General features: G+C 41.2%; 1 protein-coding gene across 2 annotated transcripts; it reads right to left on the reverse strand.

The window, feature by feature from the left end:
* Positions 1-363: 363 nt before the first annotated feature.
* Positions 364-12,942, reverse strand: GCSH (glycine cleavage system protein H). 2 transcript variants are annotated; one of them, XM_047078819.1, is made up of 5 exons: positions 12,690-12,942; positions 9,284-9,363; positions 8,047-8,110; positions 2,127-2,198; positions 364-500 (listed from the first exon to the last, which is right to left on the reverse strand). In XM_047078819.1, exons 1-5 carry the CDS (start codon positions 12,835-12,837, stop codon positions 403-405), a joined length of 462 nt encoding a protein of 153 aa, XP_046934775.1. In that variant the 5' UTR covers positions 12,838-12,942; the 3' UTR covers positions 364-402. The 2 variants fall into 2 exon arrangements, with proteins under 2 accessions (XP_046934775.1, XP_046934774.1); XM_047078818.1 differs by having other exon boundaries at positions 2,127-2,258.
* Between the last annotated feature and the right edge of the window lie 3,293 nt (positions 12,943-16,235).

Genomic DNA, 16,235 nt, shown 5'->3' on the forward strand with positions numbered 1-16,235 from the left:
GCCATTTATTTCCAATGGACAGATCATTTAAGTATTTTGACCCCAATCCAGGGATAGATGTAAGCAAGTGAAAATTCCCAAAGGTTTAAGATGACATTGTTATCCTGGAATTACATAGTTTTTATAACTAATTTCTAACCACAGATAATTTCAGGATTCTGAATATTATAACTGGAGCCTAGCCTAAAAATCATAGGGTGTTGCAAAAAATATACATATTGTGTTCATAGGCAATGGTTAGAAAGTTAAGGGGTGTTTTCTTTCATTAACATTGTTGCAAGTAGTTTCTTTTTGCACTGGTATTGCTAAAAGTTGCCATTTTAAATCCTCTGTGCACCATTAATTTAAGACAACTATGCTAGATTAAGTTGTTTCATACTAGTTTATTTAGGGGTTCCATTTTTACTCCTCAATAGATTTTATGTATTTCTCATATGCTTCTTCACTCATCAATTCATCCAGTTCTGAAGGATTACTGAGTGTTATCTTGATCAGCCAACCTGCAACCAAAAAATAGTTATCATATTCCAAACTATCTTTTTAAAGTGTCAAAGTCAAATGTGTTCAAAATGTAAAAATTTCTGAGTGCCTCAAAACTTAGTATTCTTGACATAAATCACTCATTATTTGTTCAAGGAGAGTTATATTTTAGCCTTAACAATTCAGTTAATATCTTTGCATATCACAACTGAAAAGAATTAAAGCTGGAATAGTTTCCACCATAATGGATTAAGGACTCAACTTCACACCTGTCAGAATGGCTAAAATCAAAAACACAAGGAACAGCAAGTGTTGGCAAGGATATGGAGAAAAAGAAACCCTCATGCACTGCTGGTGGGAATGCGAACTCATGCAGCCACTGTGGAATACACTATGGAGGTTCCTCAAAAAATTAAAAACAGAACTACCCTATGATTCAGTAATCACACTACTGGGTATTTATCCAAATACGAAAACACGAATTTGAAAGCATACATGCACTCCCCTAGGTTTCCTGCAGTATTATTTACAATAGCCAATTACGGAGGCAGCCCAAGTGTCCATTGATAGATGAACGGACAAACTTGTGGTATATATACAATGGATTATTACTCAGCTGTAAAAAAAAAAAAAAAAAAAAAAAATTGCCATTTGCAACAACATGGATGGAGATAGAGAGTAGAATGCTAACTGAAATAAGTCAGAGAAAGACAAATACCGTATGACTTCATTAGCATGGAATTTAAGAAAAACAAACAAACAAAGGAAAAACACAGAGGCAAACCAAGAAACAGCCTCTTAACTATAGAGAACTGATGGTTAGCAGAGGGGAGGTAGGTGGGGGAATGGGTGAACCGGGAGCGGGGCATTAAGGAGTACATTTATCATGATGAGCACTGAGTAGTGTATAGAATTGCTGAATCGCTATATTGTACACATGAAAGTAATATATAACACGATATATTAACAGTACTGGAATTAACATTTTTTAAATGAAAAGCGAAAAACAAAAACTTTAAGTTGTCATAACCATCAACAACTAACATTGAAGGATCCAGATAGCAGACCAGGGACAGCTTTCTCTCCCAGAAGAAACACTGTAACTGCTGAGGTGAATGGCAGCAGAAAGCAGTAGTTGAGTTAGAGGGGGCAGGTGACAGGCAACAGAGAACTGCAAGCTAATCCTGGTTTGCCCATTTATTAGCTGTGCGAACTTAATAGATAAAACCTTTGGAGCCTCAATTCACGTACAAAATGGAGAAAATTGCTGCCCCCCATACTTCCCCAGGTTACTGGGAAGATGACCGTATGAGAAAACTGGCACCTGGCACAGTGGGTGTTCCTCTGCTGCCACCCACACCACACAGGGTGACTGGGTACTTCGTGTCTGAAGAGGAAAATAAAGAGTCCCAACGGTGATACCAAGAACTCTAAAATAAGGCAGTGCTTTCAATGACAGAGATCTTAAACATAAGCTTCAATACTGAGCTAATCTGTCTTTCCCTTTTTTTAAAGCAAAACATCCCTATTTACTATCAAAAAGTGCAAAAAGATGAAGTTAAAGTCAGCTGAAGCTTGCTTTATAACTCTAGGTTAAATGTTAACTGTAGCAATAATCCTTTGAAAAAGTTCTAGCAACAACTTACCATCTTCATAACAAGATTTGTTGACAAGTCCTGGATTTTCTGCAAGAGCTTCATTAATTTCAGTTACTTCTCCTGATAGAGGAGAATAGAGTTCACTAGCAGCTTTCACACTTTCCAAAGCACCAAACTCCTCTAAATTGAGAAAATTAAAGAAAATATCAAATATCACAAGTCAGTAACCTGAACATATAAAATACGGAGTAGCCACCTTTAATACAGGCAAGATGAAACATTCTAAATATCTTTAATTAAAAATAAAACCATAGGGGTGCCTAGGCGGCTCAGCCGGTTGAGGGTCTATTGATTCTGGCTCAAGTCATGATCCCAGGGTAGGACTGAGCCCCGCACTGGGCTCCACGCTGAGTGTGGAGCCTGCTTAAGATTCTCTCTCTCCCTCTCCCCCTCTCCCCAGCTCTCTCTCTAAAACAAAATAAAACCACAGATTTTTGTCATACTCCTGTCACCTGTGAGAAGGGTATAAATATCCTCAGTAAAGTGGATCTATCTGTTTTAGACAGAGTGACAACAAATGGTGATGTATCTGAATACCAATGTATTTAATAAGTTCAGTAAAAATTTTCTTTCAATTTACTGTAGCTCTGAAAAGAAAATTTTAGGAGATTCCAATAATGGTGAAGTATCTTATCAGACCAGCCTTCCTGCACATAACAATTATAAACTCTGAACAAAACATAAAACAACAATGATATGAAGGCTCTGTAGAGCGACTAAAAGAGAAGTCAGTCCTTAAAGGGGGCCCAAACTGGGTGTGATCCTGATTTGCATAATTTGTGCCGACAGCGTTGCCTCAAAGTGCACAGTGTAACTAGAACACAAACAGAAAACCAGTCTTAATTGCTTGAGGGATCAGAGGACAGAATGTGGGCCTGCCAAGGTGGCTGGAAATTGAGGGTTGAGATCCTTAAGAAGAGAGCCATGGTGAAGAGAAAAAGTCAACAGATCCTAAATTGACCCATAGACCCACATACTGGAATAAGCAGAGAGCCTAAAAGTAGCTATTATAAATATGTTATGTTATAAACATGTTCAGATCTTTTAAAAGTTCATCTTATGTTCATCATGAGGGAACACCTATAAAGAAATGGAATTTAAATGAACATTCTAGAACTGGAAAGTATAATAAATAAAATTAACTGGATGGCAGTAACAGAAGGGTCAGGGAATGTGAAGAAAGAGCATCTGAAATTAACCAATTAGATTGGTTATTTCAGTCTTTTGACAAATTTTTAAAGCACTGAAAAAACAGCCTCAGTCACGTGTGGGACAACATCAAGTGATCTAAAGTGAATGATAAGAATACAACATGCCCATATTTGTGGGTTATAGCTAATAGCGCTGGAAATTAATTAATATCTTTGGGTTTCATTTACAAAGAACATCTTAAAACAAATGACCTGGGTTCTAAAGATACTAGAAAAACATGAACAAAAACAGTTAATTTACGGAAAGTAGACAACACTTCAAAGAAGGAATACTGATTTTTTTCCAACAGCTTTTAGCCTGAAGAGAGGCACCAATCTGTGCTATGTGGGGCAGCCAAAATTCTGAAAGAAAATCTCAGTCTTAATTGGCGTTAAGGAACCAGAAGACAAGTGTTTGAGGCCACCACAGCTACTGGAAAGCGAGGTGGGAAATCCAAAAGAGAGAAACTAAAAGCCTGTGTATAAACTCTGCCCAGGTCTCTGAACTATCCCTCAGCCATGCATGCACCAGGCAGACTCCCAAGTGTCCCAGCTGAGGCCAGAAGAATTAAACTTCTATTTTAGCTGCTATCCACCACAAGGGAGACAGCATTTTACCATATGGGTAGAAAATACTTAGTAAGAAGTCAGAAAAATGAGAGCAAATTAAATCTAAGTTGAAGGAAGAAAACAAAGATAGGAGCATGAAACGGACTATAGAGAAAATTAACCATGAAAATTTGCTTCTTTCAAGATTAATACAGTTGATAAATAGCTACCAAGAATGATCAAGGGAAAAAAAAAAACACAAATTACTACAAATATGAAGGAACAAAACAGGGGTTCTTAACTGTAGATCCTGCAGATATAAAAGGATAACAAATGAAAAATGAGCATTTTTACACTGAATTTCACAACAGGAAATGGAAAAACTCCCCCCAAAACATAATAAAACCAAAGTAAGACAATGTAGAAAATATGAATAGCCTTATATCTATTTTTTTTAATGTTTATTGTTTTGAGAGAGAGAGACAGAGAACACAAGTGGGGGAGGGACAGAGAGAGAGAGGGAGTCACAGAATCTGAAGTAGGCTCCATCCAGGCTCTGAGCTGTCAGCACAGAGCCCGATGTGGGGCTCGAACCACTAGCCACCCACTCACACCATGAGATGATGACCTGAGCTGAAGTGGAAGCTTAACTGACTGAGCTACTCAGACGCCCCTGAATAGCTTTATACCTGTTAAAGAAATTACATTACATGTCAAAAACCTTCCGACAGTGAAATCATCTGACTCACAGTTCACTGGTTAATTCTGTCATTTAAAGAATAATACCAATCTTGCAAATTCTTTCAGAAAAAGGTGGTGAGAACATTTCCAAACTTAGTCCAAACAATATAACTAATTTCCAAAATTTGACAAATCCATTATAAAAGACCAGTATCTCTCATGAATATTAATATGAAAATTATTAATTAGCAAATCAAATCCAGTAGTGTATTTTTAAAAGACAGTTTTTGCATCATGTCTACCAGGAATGCAAGGCTAATTAAACACTTAAAAATAAATCAATCTTGGGGTGCCAAAGTGGCTTAGTCAGTTGAACATCTGATTCTGACTCAGGGTCTTGGGATCAAGCCCTGCATCTGGGTCCAGGTTGAACATGGAGCCCACTTAAGATTCTCTCTCCCGGGGCGCCTGGGTGGCGCAGTCGGTTAAGCGTCCGACTTCAGCCAGGTCACGATCTCGCGCTCCGTGAGTTCGAGCCCCGCGTCAGGCTCTGGGCTGATGGCTCAGAGCCTGGAGTCTGCTTCCGATTCTGTGTCTCCCTCTCTCTCTGCCCCTCCCCCGTTCATGCTCTGTCTCTCTCTGTCCCAAAAATAAATAAAAACGTTGGAAAAAAAATTAAAAAAAAGAAAAACTTAAAAAAAAAAAAAAAAGATTCTCCCTCCCTCTGACCCTCTCCCCTGCTTTCGTGCTCCCTCTTTCTAAAATAACAAATCTTATTAATCACATTAACAGAATAAAGGAGAAACCCCTATGATCACGTGAATAGATGGATAAAACAAATCTGACAAAATTCAACATCCATAAATGATAAAAACTCTCAGCAAACTAGATAGAAAGGAACCTCCTCATCTAATAATGGGCATCCATCAGAAACCCCACAGCAAACTATCATGCCTAATGATACAGTCTTCAATGCATTCTCCCAAGATTAGGAACAAGGCCAAGGCAATGATGTCTACCTTACCACTTCTATTCAACATTACACTGAGGGCTTGGTCTAGTGCAATAAGGCAAGGGGAAGAAATAAAATGCCTGAAGATTGAAAATAAGAAATAAAGCTATTTACAGATTACATTGTTTACATAGAAGATCCAAAGGAATCTACAAAACTATAAGAACAGTGAATTTAATAAGGCCTGAAAATGAAAGCAAAAACTATTGTGAAGTTTCAAGAAAAAAAACACACAGAGTACCTTTGCAAACTTGATACATGCCAGAGTTGCTCAAACTTTCTCGGCTCCCAGTGCCCTAAGTATCTGAGTAACTTACTTTTCATTTTTAACTACAACTATTTAGTGATATGTGGCTGCTGCATGCTATACAAGTTCGCCACCACAGAATCAGCCTGAACACAGCCACTGCCTTATTTGATGATCCTTGCTTATTTTCATGCAGTATTTGCTTCAAAGACACATTACCCAAGGTAACACAGTGAGATCTAATATTGGAACTGTTAATTCCATTGAGCTATCAGTTGTGTGGGGTCCAAAAGAGGTCAAAAATTTTAAATGTCCCACAGCACCCCCATGGCACTAGGGTGTATAAGATGGGAACTATGGGAACAGACAAAGATTTCTTAGAGAAGATACAATGTTCTATATATAAATATTACAACTTGCACTTGTTAAAAATTAAAAGCTTTTCAAAAAAAAGACACAAGAAAATTAAAAGGCAAAATCACAAAATATGACAAAATACTCACAAAAAATAGCCCTGAAAAAGGATTTGAATCTAGAATATATGGAACCCAAATAAATTTGATAAAGGCTTGACTAGAGACTAAACAACAACAACAAAAAAAACGTGAGTGGCAAAAAGCATGTGGAAGGGTGTTCAGTAATTTGTCATTAGGGAAAGATAAATTAAAACCAGTGAGATGTGCAGTGCCTACAAACTCTCATACTGCTAGTGAGAATGTCAAATGGTACAACCACTTTATAAGAAACTGCCAGTTTCCCAAAGTTAAACATATACTTACTACGTGTAAGCCAGAAATTCCACTTCTACATATACTTACCCAAGAGAAATGAAGGCATCTACAAAAAAGACTTAAACTGGAAATAATACAGACATCTATCAACAGGGGAAAGATTAATGTGTTACACAATGGTACACTATTCAACAAAATATGAACAGTAGGTCACAATATAAATAAATCTCAAAATCATGATACTGGACAAAAGAAGCCAGACATAAACTGTGGTTCCTTTTAAATGAAGTTAAATAGACAACACTAATCTATGGTGATAAATCAGAGAAGAGGTTGTCTTGAGAAGGGTTTTAATGGGCAAGGTTTATAAAGTGTTTGTCAAAACTCATGGAATTGTACATACATCATGCGTTTTCACTGTATGTAAATTGTGCATTAATTTTATAAGCACCTTTAGCAGAAAGTTTAAAGAGAGCATTCATTAGTTTAGGGATACTTATGTTAATAGAAGTTTTTTCAGCACAGAAAGCAAGTTCATGCTGCTCACTTGCTGGGAAGAGATGTTTGGAAACAGGATCTCCTGCTTGAGAGCAGCAGAGTGGATCACATTAAATAAAACACCATAAAAGAAAATAACAACTGCTCTCATGTATTGAACGAAGAAAAATGGACAAAGATTATCAATCACAAGGGTCTTATTATGATATCGGAAAAGGTTCCTACGAAGACCTTCAAAAAGAGGGATAGGACTACTGAGAGGCAGGAAGCAGAAAAAGTTCAAGCAAGATAAATAATGGGGAAAGTTTCAGCAGAAAAACTTATGGCCAATACTGTCAAAGATATTTAGAAAAACAGATACTTCAATTCTGTAGGGCTGTCTTCTATATGTCACAGAGCCCATAAATAATGTACCTGGTCCTACTAACATTATCAAGCACTCATCTTATGTTAAACATTATGCTTAATTTCACCTCAATCTTTAAACAACTGTGAGGTAGCTATTATTATTATTATCATCCCAACTTAAAGATGAGACTCAAATTAATTTCACCAAAATTACACAGCTGATACATTGTGGGGTCAGGATTCAGAATGAGGTTCTGACTCCTGAGCCCACTCTTTCCTGATATTCTTTACTGCCTCTAAAGAAAAACAGATTTTACCTTCTCATCCTACTTTTGGATCTGGCCATTTGAGAAAGTGATGCTTGAAGACTTTGCTGCCATTTTGTGACCTCTGACACAAAGAGGCAGAAACAGTAGGAAAAGAAGTCATGTTCTTGATGAACCTTCACTGTGCCAATAAGCCAATCCTGTATCCACCTATCTCCAGACCTCTTGAAGGAGATATAATAAACCTCAACTGTTAAATCTACTTTTAGATGAGTTTTCTGTTACTTGAGTAAAAAGCACTCTAACTGACCCTAGGTGCAAACAAGTTATTATTCAAGGTAAAGAAAACTTAAGGCATGAATCATATACCAAGAGGAGAAAAATACCTTGCTTGTTCAATTTTGTCCCAACTTCAGGCAGACTACAGTAAACAACATCTCCCAAAGCTTCCTAAAACAAACAAAACAATAACCTTTAAGAAATCAAATCAAACCTCCTAGTGAATAGAAACAAGCCAAACACCAATACTCTATCATTCAGACAGGGCATATTTTACACTTGAGGGGCCGCATTCTTTGGTTTTTCTCACAACTTTAAAAATGCAGAACTATTTTTAGCTCAGGACCTGCAAAAAAACAGGCCACCCGTTAGACTGGCCCACAGGCAGCAGTGACTCTGGTCACAACCTCCACCCCCCCATATACTAGAGCTCCTCCGAGAAGAAACACACCTTGTGCTTTTTCACCTTTGCAGTTTTGCTTAGGCCATCTCCCCTCCTGTATTTGCTGAAATCCTACCTACTGATCTGCAAATCATAGTCCTCAAGCCTTGTACTCCATGAAGACCTTGACTCTGTTTGTTAAGAAGTGAGCTCCCCATCAGGTCAGTGAGTTACAACCCTGTACTATTCATGCCATCCGTCCTGTGATGCTTTGTACGTTGTCTTCCATGTAGGAGATTCCCCTCATAAACTCCAGGAGGGGAAGACGACACTTGTACAGTATTGTACACAGCACGCTGCTGTACCGGGCCTCAGGAGGTACGCAGAAATGCCAGTGAAGATACAGTTGCCATTGATTCTCAGTGCCCCCTTTCCCCTTTCAGCCCCACCCTACACACAGACCCATGGAAAAATCATGGACTCATACTGTTACTTGCCTTCTCATTTTCTTCTGCATAATTTCTCAATAAGGGATCAGTGGGAGATTAAGAGAAAAAGATTGACTAAATAAAGGGTTCCGCCTTGGTCCAATCTGTGCCAATTTAGGTTTTCCTTCTGGAGCGTGTATTCACATGGATCATGGATGGTCCACAGGATCTACAAAACACTGTCAACACTCTAGCCCTTTACTTGCTCTTACTCTCTCCTTAGCTACCCCAAATGGAACAAACATCTCTTTCCTGAATAAGGTATGTTTACTTTTAAGTGTTAACCTTTCAGTAATCCCTTAAGACACTATATACTGCCCTAACTAAATTACATTTTTACTTGCTTCACCTAGGATTGATGTTCTTGAAAGAACTCAAAATACTAAGGGGCAGAATAAACAATTTTTAAAAGGTAGAGACAATCCAAATTAGGCAAGCGCAGACTGTTTTAAGTATTTCAAGACAATCCAGTACCTGTGCAAAATTGCTGATTCCCACTGTTCCAATACCATTTTCTGTTGTTATCCATTCATGTTTGTCTGTGAATTTACGCACTAAAACAGAAGACCAGTATTTCAGAAAAGCAGTGGCACCACTTGTTAAAAAGCACTTTTCGTATCAATGCTGTCTAAAGGCAAGACTTTCCCAGTATTTGTGTTTTACTTACTGACCCTGCCTTTCAGTACACTGCCCAGGAAAAACCAGATCTTGTGAAGACAGAACGTCTTCTCAACAACAGGATCATTTAGACAAAGGTGGCTCGATGTGAACACCTGCATCTTTTGGAGATTTGATTATTCCAACATTAGTCTAAATCACACATATAAACGATTTTGGGGCACATTTCAAAGTATACCTATCTATTAGTGATCTGTGTTACAGAATGTAGTCTGTTCCTCTATAGACGGATGTGGGTGAGGGAACATAAATGCTTATAATACTTATAAATGCTCATAAATGACTTAACCTAAAAAAAAAAAAAAATGCCTCTTTGGGTAGAGTTGACCTAAGAGGGCTTCACTGCAACTTGGTTATAAGGTGGAATCTTACAGGCATGAAAACGACTTGGATCAAATTATATAACTTGACTGAGTTCTTAAGATTTCATTTTAATTGAAATAACCTTGTCCTTGAAGAAAGTGGCTACTGTCATTTAAAGAAACAAAATTTTTTTAAAGCATATGCTATCTTCTTAAATATATATATCATATTCTGAGGCCAAGCATTTTTCCAAAAATAATGCATCAGAAGTTAATGGGAAAATGGTTCACTACCTCAAATCCTGTTTTAGAGTAAGCCTTGCTGGTTCACTCTTCCCCTTACCCAAAAGATAGTTGTACTTAAATTGCTTTGATTTCACAGCTCTGATATGCAGCAGAATGTAACTACTCCTTTCTTTTTCCCCTAATCATTAAAAAACTTCAATTTCGTATTCTTCACTGGAAGAAGTCGGAATCTGTCACAAAAGAACTTGCTTTGCTTCATTCCACTTAAAGTAGTTAACTGCTTCAGGTCAATCTGATCTCTCCATGTAAAGTTCATACTTGGTGCTCTGACTGCCACTCTCTCCCGGCACGGCTTTTTCTGGACTACTTCAAGTTTAGAACCTCTTTCCTGCCAGGAGCCTCTCTAGCCCTCCAAGCTTGGATTCTGGGGCCATCCAACTTACTCCCACAACACTGCACCAGTCTCCCTGAGTCCTGACCATACAAGCACAGAGCACCTGAAGAGCTACGCATACAGCCCCTTTGTCAGTTCTCCCCAGGAAGGAGACTAAGTACAAAGCAAGCAAAGCATGGTTTATCCCACTTTCACTTGTATTCCCAGTTCTAAACACCGTGCTTGGCAAACAGCACTCAGAACTTGAGGGAGTAAAATAACTTTTTAGTTTAGTTTATTAAGTAAAGGAGATTTTGAACAAAGTATCTACATAGGTATTTGGCTACAACACTCACTCCTCCCTGTTACAGCTGTAGAACTGGCTGATTACAATACCAATTATGAGCAGTTCAAATCCAAATACACCTTTTTAAAGTAAGGGCTGGACAACAGATATGACTTCTCTGAGACAACTGTCTTGATTTGGGCCTTGCCATCTTGCCTAATTGTAAAGATAATCTTAGGAGTAAGGCTGCCCTCACTCAGTTTAGCAATTGAGTGACCCCAGGTTTAGAGGAGAGGCAGCATTAGTAAGGTAAATGCATGAATGTCCACTTAACTTAAAAGTCCCTAAGACATTTTAGTAGACCAAGCTGTTGAGGCTAATGGTTTAATTCTCCTTTAACCCTTGGCCCAAAAGGGAAAAAGTGGACAAATTAGGTAAATAATTACTTTCTTCCTGAGCATTTAAAAACATCATTTTGGGCCTCAAAATGAGGTGTTTTCAGTAATTTATGTTTGCATTTTCTTCCTTTCAAAGTCACTATGTGGGGTGCCTTGCTGACTCAGTCAGTAGAGCATGACTCTTGATCTCAGGGTCACGGGTTCAAGCCACACATTGAGCATGGAGACTCCCCCCCCCAAAGTCCCTTCTAATTCCCTAGCCAGATAACCTATATTAATATTGGCCAATTATTTTTTATTATTTGATCCTATATTTCATAACAAGTAACATTTACCAAGGACTTACTATTTGTCAGGCTACTTGTACAGAGAGGTTACATTTCATTTCATTTCAGCCTCCCAACAACTTTGTGTGGTAGGCATTATCATTTCCACTTTTCTAATAAGAGACTCAGAAGTTAAGTGACTGCCCCAGATCACATAGCTAATAAGAGGTAGAATCAAAATTGGAACTTGGGTCTCGGTTTTAAAAACCTTGGTGTTCAACCAGATCATGGGTGTTGATATTTTGGACAATATTTAACTAGATGTAACAGTGAATAACCAAAAAAAAAACCAGACTTTAAATTCAATTCTTATCTGAAATATGCTTTCCTCTTGTATGCAAATCGGTAATTATTGATATGTGTCACCAACAGAACTAAAGGAATATATTAGCAACGAGAGAGTAGCAGCTTTATGTTTCAGACTGGAATAAATGTTATCAACTCTTCCAGTTCCAAACAGGTTTCTGAAACAGTCAATGAGACAACAGCCATCACAGACCTCTTCACCCTAAAGTAAGGAGCCTGAGTTCTTGCAGGTGCAGTTAGTGTCTCAAGCATTTGCACACGCAGTAAGAAAACGTTTTCTGCAGCGATAATTGCGCTAAAATATAAAGTATCAGAGATGACCAAGATATTTGTGGGCAGGGCTCCTGGTTATTTCAGTTTCAAGTCCGTGTGAGGCCTCATTTCTGTCCCAACACATCCACGATTCAATAGACTTGAGCAGAATGTATGAGTCCAAAAGGCTATATCACTGTTTTTGTTTTTGGGAAATGGCCAAATCTTCAAAGATATGCTCGCTTTTGCTGGTAAAAATCTAGCTCCCGTGCTTTAATTTCACTAAGTGCTCTTGCTTTAATTTGACTTCAGAGTTCTCAGTGATAGCCCACATAGCAAACTAAAGCCTACTATGTCTCCACTTTTAGAGCCCACGATACACACATATGCAAGATAACCTAAGGTCGCGAAGGAGCCAAGCGACGCTTGCCCGGTTTTCCAGCAGCGAGCGGTCGCGCGTGTGTGCCAGGCTTCCTCCTCCTGGCTCCCCAGCCCGCAGGACAAAGGCTGCGGTGTCGGCCACGCCACTTAGGGAGGCAGCATTGGCCACGCAACCGGAGATCCCAGCAGTAGAAAGCGTGGGCAGTGGTCGCCTCGCTAGACCCGGGTGGTCAGCACAGGAGAGTCGAGGTAAGCATTGACGAGGGGACGGAGGCGCCCAGCCCATTCCCCCGAAGCGGCCGGGCTCACCCCACGTGCCCGCCCGCGCTTACCAGACAGCAGAGCGGAGCCCGTGCGCAACGTCCGGACGGCGCCCGCCCTCAGCCCCCAGGGCCGCGGCAGGCAGGGCGCGGCGGGCGCGGAGGCGGCGCGCAGGCTGCAGGCCGCAGACCGCATGCTCCGCACCGCTCGTAGCGCCATGTTCGCAGAGGTGCGGGGTCGCGGTGCTACGTCTCGGGAACCCCGGCCGAAGGGGGCGGGGCGGGGGGCGCCCCGGACTGGAGCGAGCCGGAGCGAGCCGGCTGGTCTGAGGGGCGGGGGCGGGGCCCGGGTGTGGAGGGGCGGGGCCTGGTAGGGCAGCGCGCGGGGGCGGGACTCCAGGCGGGGAGCGACCTCGGATAGGGCGACGCTAGAGAGGGGCGGAGGGCCTGCGGTCGGGGCTGAGGGTCAGGGGCGGGGCCTACTGCGCAGGCTGAGCCCTACCGGGCGGCGCCGCGGGTCGCTGGCTGGGCTGGGGGGGAACGGGCGGGGCCTAGTTCCCGGGAGTCAATTTCCCGCAGTGAAAGTGCAAGGTCAGCAGCTCTAGCTTTGCTAACCTGGGGGACCCGCCCCGGCAGGGAGAAGGGTTCCGGCAGAGGTTGGCTTCGCAGGGCGGGCATTCTCGTGCCATTGGGTCTCTGAGGTCCTGGGAAAGATAGAGTGTCCCCATTCCGGTTAAGTATGCTCCCGTGCTTCTACAGAGGATCAAGGTCACCTAGATCGGGACTCATAGCCAGGTCTAAACAGAATCATTCTCAAAGGAGACTGTCGTTGGGTATTGGCCCAGGTAGCTCTGACACATAGTTTCTGTTTGACTTTGAGAAATACTGGAAGCAATCCAGGACCCCACTTTATTACTTTACCGATCCCAAGAGGCCTGGGTACCCCATGCAGGGGACAGACAGAAGCTCCTAGAGAAGCAAAGACTTGTCCAAGGGTCGGGAGTGTCTCCTTGGTGGAGACTGGATGGGAGCCAGTTAGCTAATGGAGGAGCAATCAAAGGGCAAAGTTGAAACCCAGCATGGTCAGTTCCTTGCTTAAGTAGCCAGCTCTGGGACCAAAGCCTTTCCAGAAAAACAGAAGTCCTGTCCCCATCCAAGGAGACAGAAAATAATTAAGTTCTGGGAAAGACTTCACCGTCAACACAAATTTTGTGGCGTGGGCAGGAATCAGTGAAGAAACAGTGGAGTGAAAAACACTTCAAGCTCCACATCATTATTACAGATTGTCATCTTCACATATTCCTTATTATACACACCTTAAAGCATGTGTGTATGTGAGTGTGTGAAGGGATGTTTGAGAGACTTCCATGTTGTTGTACTGAGCTTCCACCCCACTTACAAAATGGGCATTGTTAGCACATCTGTGCAGTGCTTGCAAGGGCTGTCATGCTCCAGTTTCCTTTTCCTTGCTATATGCCTGGGACTGTGCAAACATTACCTTTTTAATCCTCTCCAAACCCCTTTCTGATACGTATTACTTTCGTTGCATAGATAAGGAACGGGAGGCTCAGAAAAGTTAATTGACTTGCCCGGGAGTGGAATGGGGAAGGCATGTCTAGCTTTAGCAGCTGCTAGGTGGCAGTAGCAGGACTTGACCTCTAGTTGGGCTCACGGTCAACTGCTTGTAAGGTCTGCCACTTGCCTCCCTTTGGGATGCTGACTGGCTCACAGTGGTCTACTCCAGACTGCAGATCTTGGCTAGCTTCTCATATCAATATTCTGTTTTTATTGTTGTTTTGTTATAAGCCAATATAGCACAATGCAAACCATGCCCTAAAATATTTATTCCCAGCTCTACTGATGTATTTGGTGGGAAGAACAAGGTCACATGTCAGTCTGTGACCTGTATCACATGCCCTTCCACCAAAACAATAGGCAGTGTGTCATTTTTTAAAATCTAATAAGTATTGAGGCTAATCACATTATTTTTTTTCCTAATTGATAATCATTGTAACATCCATGGCTTGAGATTTAAAAGGTCATCCCACTGCACGTTTGGTACAACCACCTGAGAATTGCCTGTGATCTTTTCTCTCAAGAGTGTCAGAAGGGGTCCACTCATCTCTTTAAGCTTTTTTTCCTCTCATAGCAATACAGTTGAAGGAGTTGCCAGTTTGATATTTACAGTCAGAAAAGGAGTGGAGACTAGATGAATAACTTACACCTTCTCCAGATCTTAGAGCTTTTCATATTTAAAACAAATAGACTGGAGTGCCTGGATGGCTAAGTTGGTTAAGCATCTGACTCTTCATTTTAGCTCAGGTTATGGTCTCCCATTTCAGGAAATTGAGCCCCATGTCGAGCTCTGTGCTGACAAAAGCCTGTTTGGGATTCTCTCTCCCTCTCTCTAAAAAAATAAACATTTAAAAAATAGATAGATAGATAGATAGATAGATAGATAGATAGATAAAACAGACTGTGTATCTGGGTAGGTTTCTGTGCCAGTGTATTGGGGCCTGTGTGTATACCGTGCTATGGGTTGTCTGATGAGCATCCCTGCACATTTAGCTCACGTTCATGCGTGACACAATAAACAATGGATGATGGGCTTTCAGTTGGATAGAAGATGATGAAATCCCCGAGGTTTTGTGTATGTTACATGTTATGTGGCTCCTTGTGAACGATCCTTTTTTTATATTCAGGGTAAGATCCTGATTCAACTGTCCTAAAAAGACATTTAAGCTCTCATCCAGATACACTTGATCTTAGCCAAAAGGCCGAGAAGCGATAAGCTCTCATCCAGATAGAAGCCAGTAGTTCAGCTCCAGGGTTGATGAAGTCAGTCATCAAGCACTCATGTTCCTCTCATCTTTCTGCTCTGCTGTCTTTGGATTGTTCCCCATGGTGTCAGAGTAGCTGCACAAGTTCCTGGAGTGTTGCTCAGGCCAGACCATGTCTAGCAGCATAAGATGCTGTCTCTTTGTGTCTCTTTTTATTGGCAAGTAGACCTTTCCTGGAAGTGTCCTAGAGACTTCAGTTTTCATTGGCTGGAACTGGGTCGTGTGACTACCCCAAATCCCTCATTGTCAAGGGAAATGGATTAGTATCCAAATCAGGATTTACATTGATGTGGCTACAGGGGCACTTTCCCATGAGTCTCCTGGGAAAGGAGTATATGGCTACGTGATCAAAGTTGGGTTCTGATAGCAAAGAGGAAAGCATGGAATGGATTTGAGGCAGGCAACCTAGAGGAGGTATGTGTGTGTGTGTTGGGGGCGGGAGATGAGTGAGCTAGAGAGGATATGTGAGGTGCACTCCCCTGCACGGGGGAGGGGAAACGTGCCCTTATCCACACAGACACCTAAACACCTTTTATTGTCTAGATCCGTGGTTCTCAGAATTTAGGGCATGGTTAGCAAGTCTGACTGCACATTGGAATCACCTGGGGAGGCTTTAAAATTATTGATGCCTGGGGGCACCTGGGTGGCTCAGTCAGTTAAGCATCTGACTCTTTTTTTTTTTTTAAATGTTTATTTATTTTTGAGAGAGAGAGAGAGAGAGAGTATAGGGGAAAGGAAGAGAGAGAGGGAGACCCAGAATCTGAAGCAGGCTCCTAGC

Source organism: Lynx rufus, unplaced genomic scaffold (genome assembly GCF_022079265.1).
Source record: "Lynx rufus isolate CCGP_SWC_20201006 ecotype Redwood Valley unplaced genomic scaffold, mLynRuf1.p SCAF_16, whole genome shotgun sequence".
In the NCBI taxonomy this organism is placed as follows: domain Eukaryota; kingdom Metazoa; phylum Chordata; class Mammalia; order Carnivora; family Felidae; genus Lynx; species Lynx rufus.